Below are 8,544 nucleotides of genomic sequence, written 5' to 3' on the forward strand. Positions count from 1 at the left end.
GCGCTTTGCGTTGGTCTGAATTCTCCCTGCACACAGTCGCCGCTGCGCTAAGAGACGCTTACGGTTGAACTGGAGACGTTCCTCCGTCGACAACTGCTTGCGCCGGCGTGCTTACGTCGTGATGTCTACGGTGTGACATCTAAAAGCCTCTAGTTTACAGATACAGCACTGTGCTCCGCTATAAGCTTGATGGGACCTTCTGTAGCCAACTCATTTTTTTGATGGCCCCACTAACTACTTCAGGTGCTCTTAGTGTGATGTGTGGCCTCAAGAATAACACAGCCGTTGGTCATGACGGTATTTCTGTACGCATGCTTAAAGTTTGCGCTGGTGTACTCGCAGGACCACAGTCAGGTCATATGTTTAATCACGCTTTCTCACCAGCGATGTATAATGACTCTCTCAAAGTGGCTTGAATTGTTCCCATATATAAGACAGGCCACAAGGACTTGATTGAATACAACAGGCCCACATTGGTCCTCAGTGCTGTAAATACCATTTTTGAGGAGTTTTCTTATAAAGTATAACATACTTAGCCATGCACAGCGTGGCTTTTGGCCAGGTAAATCAACTGAAAGTGCACTTCTTACGATCGCTGATGTGATCTATGAAGCGTTCGAGAATTCAGAGATAGCAGGTGGGGCTCTTTGTCGATTTCTGCAAAGCCTTTGCAAGGCCGAAAAAAGTTGTTTCTCTATGGCATACGATGTAACAGTCTGCACTTTTTTCAGAGTTATTTGTCATCTCGTTTCATGTACACTTAAATTATCGATGCAATGTCGTCTGATTCTTTACCGATAAGCATTGGAGTTCCACAGGGCTCCGTACTGGGACCTGGGTTATTTTCCATGTATGTGGGCGGACGAACGGATGGATAGTGGTACACCCTGGTCGGCCTCTTTGTAACGAGTGTCCAGTCACAAGGAAAAGGTTTCCGGGCGGACAGGCAAAAGAAGAAAGTGAGGAGAACAAAGACAGAGTCCAAGGTCGAACCGCATGAAATATACTCTATCTTTTCAAATTCGAGATTTCATACGGAACTCTTCCTCTCTAGAGGCCCGACTAGCCACCACGCCAACAAACGAACTTTCGTGTCTGCCAGCAGTTGCCCCCACTGCGACGGTCGATGGAAACCAACCGCTGCATCGAGATCGACCCTTGTGGGTTCTCCAGGCGCTAGGCATCCAATGACAACATGCTCTGGGGACTCTGGAACGTGCAGGTCGCAGAGTTGGCAGTCAATGTCGTATGTGTGCTTCGGCGCGAAGCGCAGCGTCCGCAGAACTCCACTGCGGCCTCGAAAAGAAGAGAGCTCGCTCTGCTGTCGTCATATAAAGACGACTCTGCTCGAATCTCACGCTTAATCTGTCGATGTCGGGATGAACTGCTGGTTTTGTTCCCGTTTTCCCTTTTTTTTGTGCCACATTGAAAGTTCGGCCTCGGTGATAGAGTTTCTTATTTCCTTCATGCCTATGCCTGGGGCACCGTGGTTGGGGTACATCATCATGGCCGGTACTTGGTATTTGCATACTGCACACTGCGGTATGCGTGGGTGGGGCTGTTCTTATGCAAATGCCAATCTTCCCACCACACGCTGCTTCCTTTCAAGAAATTCGCGGGTGGCCCCTGATATGCACACAAAATGATATGCCGCTGATTTGCGTTTGTTCGGCTGGGTATAACCACTGCCTTCCACAGCTCTCTGGTGACGTGGTGATGGGTCTGCAGAGGTGATGGCGATGACACTGTCGCTCACACGACCCGCGAGAACTATCCTCACTTCGAGTGCGAAATACGCTAGAACACCATTCAAACAAGTGGTAAATGAAGTTCAAAATATCGGTCATAAACGTCCCAGCAGCTAATGCGTGCCAAGAAGATGATCTTCATTCTTCAACTAAGCTCAAATTTTCAGGTCTTGGAGCAGCTTCTGCTGAGGGAATGCAGAGCCCGTACATACAAACCGAAATCCACCGAGTCCTATAAACGTCAGATTCTTCAACGACGATGAATGTCGTGTCCTCGGATGTCTCGAAGGACGAATTCAAAAGAGTGAAATTCAGGATGAACGAATAAAACTGGTCCATGGACCCTGCTTACACTCACATAACATATGTAACCCTAGCAGGACATTCTACGATCACAACAAATCTGACAGATGTATTGATTGACCGAATTTCAAAGAAAGTGGAAAATTGTGGACCGAACAACGAACGATCATGTGGAACGATCTTGCGTCGGTACACGGTTAATTTTATGTTGATCCTGCCGACCGCGCCATGTCATGCATAGAAGGGAAGACAGGCCGCGCAGGGTGGCTGCGGTGATGGTAAACGCGGTGGTCCAGATGAGGTACCCGTTTAGCTAAACAAGATGTTGAGATGAAGGGACGAATCAGCAGGTAAGTTGAAGAAAGGCAAGACAATTTTATCAGGTTTTTTTGGCCCCCGAATTTGTGCCGAAGGGCAGCATTCGTGGAAGATGGTTACTCGTCGACGATGCCCGATGAACTTTTTTTTTCTTCTGCTTAAAAATGGGTGGCGTATAGCCTTCGCCGATGAACTTCAGATGGATGGATGGATTCGTAGCGGCACCCCTGGTGGGCCTCTTTGTAACGGGGGCCCTGCATTCGGTAGCACGAGAAGTGAACCAACTGCCTATTAATTCTTCATTGAGCTTGCGGTATAGCCGCCCTACTTGCGGTGCACTCGTGATGATGACGACGATGATGATGGTTTTGCGGAGGTGATATTGATGGCACTGTTGATCACAAGGCTCACAAGATAAGCAGACGAGTACGACGGGAAGAAGCAGAACGGAACAACCATAAGCTTGTTGTTGTCTGGAAGTAAATGTATGATCCCAATGGAGGCAGATATTGTCTCGCTGTTCGTTTCGTCATGGCCTTCTTAGCTCCAGGTCTAAGTGCAGGCGTCTTTCTAATTAGCATTATGGATAAACTGCTGCCAGAGTACCTACGAGGAAAAAGAATGGATCAACACGTTTTCCACAACCCAACCGCGCGTGCCATAGCAGCAGCCGCAGAAGACAAAGAACAGTTGCGTGAGGCTTCATCGAACCGCCACCCTCGTCGTGGCATCGTGTGCAGTCCAGATGACCACTCCGCCGACCCACTCTTTTACCGAATCGAGTACTCAATCCGTCTCCGAACCATCGACCACGTCATCCAGCTCGAGGTCCTTCGAGCATCACTTCCGACGAAGGAGACCATCCAGGCGACAAGCCCCGAGTCGGTTCACCTCACGATGGACCACAAGGCTGTTCGGCACAACGTTCGGCCCCACAACGAACAAAGAAACAGCCTTGGGTCCCTCGATGGACGCCCCTGGAACGAGGATGCTTAACACCACTGGTATAGACACAATAGGACTGCCAACCGGATTAACACCATTTGGAGACAACATGGCGGCCGAAGCGGGAAACGTTATCAACGCAGCGCCCGCTCGAGCCGCCGTAACAGCGTATCAAACAAGGGGACCATTCGTCGCGTACCGAACTCATGCAGCACGTAGTGGAACATCAGTCCCTCGAGGAGGTAACACGCTTCAAAGCGACCTGCAGCCACAACTCATTGAACAAGAAAGGGCTCCAATGTCACCAGTTCGAAGCCCGCTCTTTTTCTCTCCACCACGACCAGAAGAGGCTACCGTTTCTACAACCGAACCTGAATCTGAACCGGAGTCGTTGCACCGCTCCAGGGCTACCTACTTGTGGTACGCCTGCGCCGCTTTCACGATACCCATCATGCTGCCTGCAGGACTATACATTCTGCCATTCTTGGTAGGGTATACCTATAATTGGAACATCACGCATCTACCGACGATGGTGACCACAGTGTACACATCAACACAGCATGTTTCGTGGCATGGGGTCCCCGCTCGCTGTTTCAAGAAAGTCAAACTGGATGACAATGTTCGCAACCTTGATATGAATGTCGAAAGAACGAGCGGCAATGTGATGCGTCCAGAATTTCGTATTTGTTGCCTCTATAATAACTCGAGGTTCCGGAAGCCTCTCCAGTGGGACTACCTTCCGATCAATATCCCTGTAGACCTCTGCCCTTGCGTTGTTTACTGGTCAATGGGCATCAAGAGGGGAAGGTTGGTGAGCAGAGTGCCACAATTCGACAAAATACACGGCGTAGAAAAGCTGGCCAGTGTCTTGACGAAGAAGGCGAAAATCTTGATGACTGTAGGTGGATACCCTGAAGACAGCTTCGAGTTCTCCAGGATGGGGTGGGATATCCAACTTATGTCCCACTTCGCCGTTGATGTGTTGAACGCCCTGATAGACTACCACCTCGACGGAGTCAACATCCACTGGGTGTTCCCAGGTGATATTTGTGGGCGGTCTGAAGACAAGGAATACCTCCTTGACCTTGTTAAACGTTTGCGTAAGCTGTTCGATCTCAATGGGCGGACTTTCAACATCACGGTTATGGTGGGCGGGGACTTTCACGTGAAGGATGAGTTCGATCTTCCCCAGTTGGTGAACCACGTCGATCGCTTCTTCATGGAGACGCATATGTTAACATACAGATATTACGATCCGCTAAATGCTTGCGTGCGATACCTGCCAGTGATCCGCAACTACATCGCTACGGCACCTGCGGAAGTACGAAAGTTTATGTGCTTTAGTACAAGTGGCGGACTTTGGGCATGGAAACAAAACGCACAAGGACATCTTATTCGACAGCAGCAAGCCCAGCTGATAACACAGATTCATGGTCGAGCGGCTTGGTACGAAGCCTGCGACCGACGTTTGTACTTCCTTGTAGCTGAAAAGATATGTCCCGTCGTGCAGAAGGCGACTGCAGACGCTGAAGGGTTAACAGATGTTTACTTCTTTGATGACGATAATGTGTATGGTGAGCTATTCAAGCACTTCCCTTGTGCATTGATGTACGACATCGACTTTCAAACGTACAAAGCCGGCGTGTGTGTTAGCGGGTTCCCTAGACTCTACAGACAACTCGTGAAGTTATGGGAAAATGCGAACAAGGCGCCTCCATGATAATGCACTCATGACATTGGTGATGCATGATTATATAAAAAATACCGATAGAGATACCAATTCAAGTGTCCTCTTTCACTGTTCGTGTTGCTATGACATCTTAGGAACTGGAGTTCCACAATGTTCATCTCTGGCATTTCGATTTGTCTCTTTTTTTTCTCTTTATTGCAAAATGCCACATAGCCAACCGCTGGTTTCAGGTCCGGTGACGTTTATATGAAACATAATACATTATACATACTTTTTAATGCTTTAGTTTCATTTCCATTTTTCGTTAAATTACTGCGGTTTCTCTGGAAAACGTACGCAGGCAGGGTACGACAGTGTGCTTATCCTACGAAAGCTCGAAGTGGTGTTACGGGCGAATAACACAAGTGGCGATCTGAAGATCCCGGGTCACCACTGTTTTTCATGCGCGTGAAATGACATGCTTTTTGGTGTTGTTCGCTTTCAAACTGTGTGCTGGGGCGGCGGCCGAGAGGCAAGGATCCGACAAGCATGTGTTCCTGAACAAACAACAAAAGAACAAAGTGCACAGGAACGCCATGTGCTGCGTGCCTTCTGTCCCACGAGTTTGGCGAGACAGAGAGAGAGAGAGAGGTCGGGTTGCCAACCGAAGTGGGCGCGCTGGGTTAGAAGCAGCTTAACTGCTCACATTCCACCCCTCTTCAGAGTGGCCATGTCCTCATCGGCAAGTTTACGGAAAAAAAGACAATTCATACACTGAAGAAATGTAACTAAAGGCAAGGATCCCCATAAGGGCATACAACATGAAATATGCGTAACGGGATGTCACATGCTAATGGCACCTATGAGTAGTCCGACAACAAAACAAAGTCATTAAACTTGGGAGGCAGTCGTCTTTGTCGTTGAGGTCTTGACGAGACAACACTGGTCGTAGCATTACGTGCTGCCTTTGTGGCTAGCAAGGAAGCGAGAGTGTTCGGAGGTGCTTTGGTTGATGCGAATCCATCGTGGCGGTCCGTGGTACGTTTTCATTGGGGAAATCTGATGTTGTCTCAGTGTCTTGAAGTACAATTGGGTCTACGTATGGAGATACATAGTCTCTGAGCTGAGAAATATGAGTAATACGACGAGCACTGTGTCGGCAGGTATACGTTCGACTAGGTAAGGAGTTTGAGTCTTGCGTTGGACGATGCGATGTATCGCGGTGTAACGAGGAACCAACTTGTCCGGCTTGTGCTGCTGTAACAAGACGAGGTCATCGACTTCAAACACTTTTTGTCGATGTGTGCGGTCGTAATTGATCTTGCGCGCCCCTTGAGCGTTGGCCGAGTTAGAAGCTGCTTCAGCACGGTTGTCAAGCTGTTCTAAAAGCCGTTCTCCTATTGGAGTGTCATGTTGAGGGCGATACTTCTGATGTGGCAGCTTTGGCGAGAACCCGAAAACGAGTTCGAAAGGGGAGAGGGCTGTGCTTGAGTTACGCGTAGTGTTGACTATAGAAACGCTGCCTCGTGAAGCTTTTGGGGCCACTCATGTTGCTCGTGGCTGCAAATTTTACGGAAGACGGTAACAAGGGTACCGTTGCTTCGCCCGACGAGCTCGTTGCTTGCGACGCGATAGGCGACTGAGTGGTCAACAGTTATTCCGTGCATTTTCGTGAAGTGTAGAAATGTCGTGGACACAAAGGCTGTTGCTCTGTCTGTAAGGATATGATCGGCAGCACCAAATGTAAAAAAAAAAAAAAAACACATTATGCAGATGTGCAACAACTTCTTTGGCGAACGCTGGTTCTGTGGCGGCGGGGATAATATAACGCGAGGCAAAGTCTATGACGTTGAGAATGTAGGTGACGGGCGAGGTTTTGTTGGCATTGTTACATGATCTAGGGCGATACAACTGTACGTCCGTATAGTCAGCATATATCCCCTAAGTGCAACATTTTTCGTCGTAGGGCGGTTATTTACTTGACATATTTGGCAAGAACGGACACAGTGGTGGTGGTGGTGGTGGTGGTGGTGGTGGTGGTGATAGGGCTTGCCGTTGTCGGCCTCACGTATGTGGGCAACGTCACGACTCACGCCCTGGGGGAATGTGCGTCCTGGGCCGACTTCTAAGGGAACGGACACAGGCAGTGACGTTCGTGGTCATGGTGGACCACCAATAGCGATTCTGAAGCTTGACAGGGGTACGTGTGGCGTCCATGTGGCCGCTAAGATCGTGGGTCAGGTCAAGCGCAGGGCTTTGCATTTTTTGTAGGGAGAACAGTCACGAGTAATCCTGAAGATACACAACGATAAAGAACGTTGTTTCGAAGAACAGAGCCTTGGCTCTCGGACGTGTTCTGGCAGAGGTTCTTCTTTACGCTTGTACAAAATTCATCCTCTTCCTGTGCAGCGATCAAAGTTGGTGTCTGTGAAACTGTGGCATAGGATAGGCGCGACAACATGTCTGCGACGTGGCTTTGGCGACCAGGCTTGTGTTGCACAACGAAGGTAAATTCGGCGAGGTCGAGAAGCATACCCGTAAATCTGCGAGATTGCTTCGCAGTAGTCGTAAGACATGCCACAGTCCAGTTGTCAGTTAGAAGTTGAAATTTGATGCCTAGGAGGTAGTGTCGAAACTTGATGGTTATAGACCAATAAACGGCTAAACATTCTCATATGTTACTGTCAGGTTTCTTTTCGGTGTCTGACACAGCTTGCGAATTCAATAGCAACATCTTTTCCGTTTTGGCACTTTTCCGTTTTGGGGAAAGAATGGCACCAAGCGCGACAGCGGCTGCATCTGTCGTCACCGTGGTGGGTGCGGCTGGATCGAAATGTGCAAGTATCGGGGCTGTGGTTAACGCTGTTCGAAGAGTCATGAATGCTTGGTGACACTCAGGAGTCCATACGTATGTGCTAGAGCGCGCAAGGCGATGTAGTGGGGCGGCTACGTTGGAGAATGCTGGGACAAATCTTCGATAAAAGTTGGCTGTTTGGAGCCATGAGAAGACCTCTTTAGTAGACTTGAGTTGCGGAAGGCAGAGGATGGCCTCTACTTTACTTGGGTCAGGTCTTTTGCCGTTCTGGGACAAAAGGACAAAACCAAGGAACTTTATCTCAGTTAGTCCAAATTTGCATTTCTCTAAGGACACTTTGAATCCAGCGTTTTCCAGACAGGTCAAGGCCTGATGCAAAATTTCAATGAAGCTGGGAAAGTCCGAGGCGTGCACTAGGATGTCGTCCAAGTACGTGCGGACTCCACCGCATGCGTCGCTGGTCTGTATCTGCACCAAGGAGAAGACAGAATTCATAGCCTTCTGAAACGTTGCCGGGACATTTTTTTAAACCAAAAGGCATGCGCGTCCATTTAAATGTGCCTTAGTGGGTGATGAAAGCAGTCTTTTTGCGGTCTGAAGGACGAAGGGAAATCTGCCAGTAAGCGAACCTTAGGTCGAGGGCGGCGAAACATGATGCACGTGTGATGTCATCCATAATGTCTTCTGCTCGGGGCAGAGGTTGCAGCACGGACAGTGTCATTTGGTTTAGTGCTATATAGTTCACA

General features: G+C 49.0%; 1 protein-coding gene across 1 annotated transcript; it reads right to left on the reverse strand.

Moving 5' to 3' along the window:
• Positions 1 to 7,654: 7,654 nt before the first annotated feature.
• On the reverse strand, positions 7,655 to 8,293 carry LOC135387736 (uncharacterized). The gene has a single exon (XM_064616834.1). The coding sequence runs from the start codon at positions 8,291 to 8,293 to the stop codon at positions 7,655 to 7,657; it is 639 nt and encodes a 212-aa protein (XP_064472904.1).
• Positions 8,294 to 8,544: the final 251 nt, after the last annotated feature.

Source organism: Ornithodoros turicata, chromosome 3 (genome assembly GCF_037126465.1).
Source record: "Ornithodoros turicata isolate Travis chromosome 3, ASM3712646v1, whole genome shotgun sequence".
NCBI lineage: Eukaryota > Metazoa > Arthropoda > Arachnida > Ixodida > Argasidae > Ornithodoros > Ornithodoros turicata.

Bases quoted from the DNA above. Each gene is read 5' to 3' on its own strand.
- LOC135387736 (XM_064616834.1), bottom strand. From the start codon at position 8,293: ATGAATTCTGTCTTCTCCTTGGTGCAGATACAGACCAGCGACGCATGC.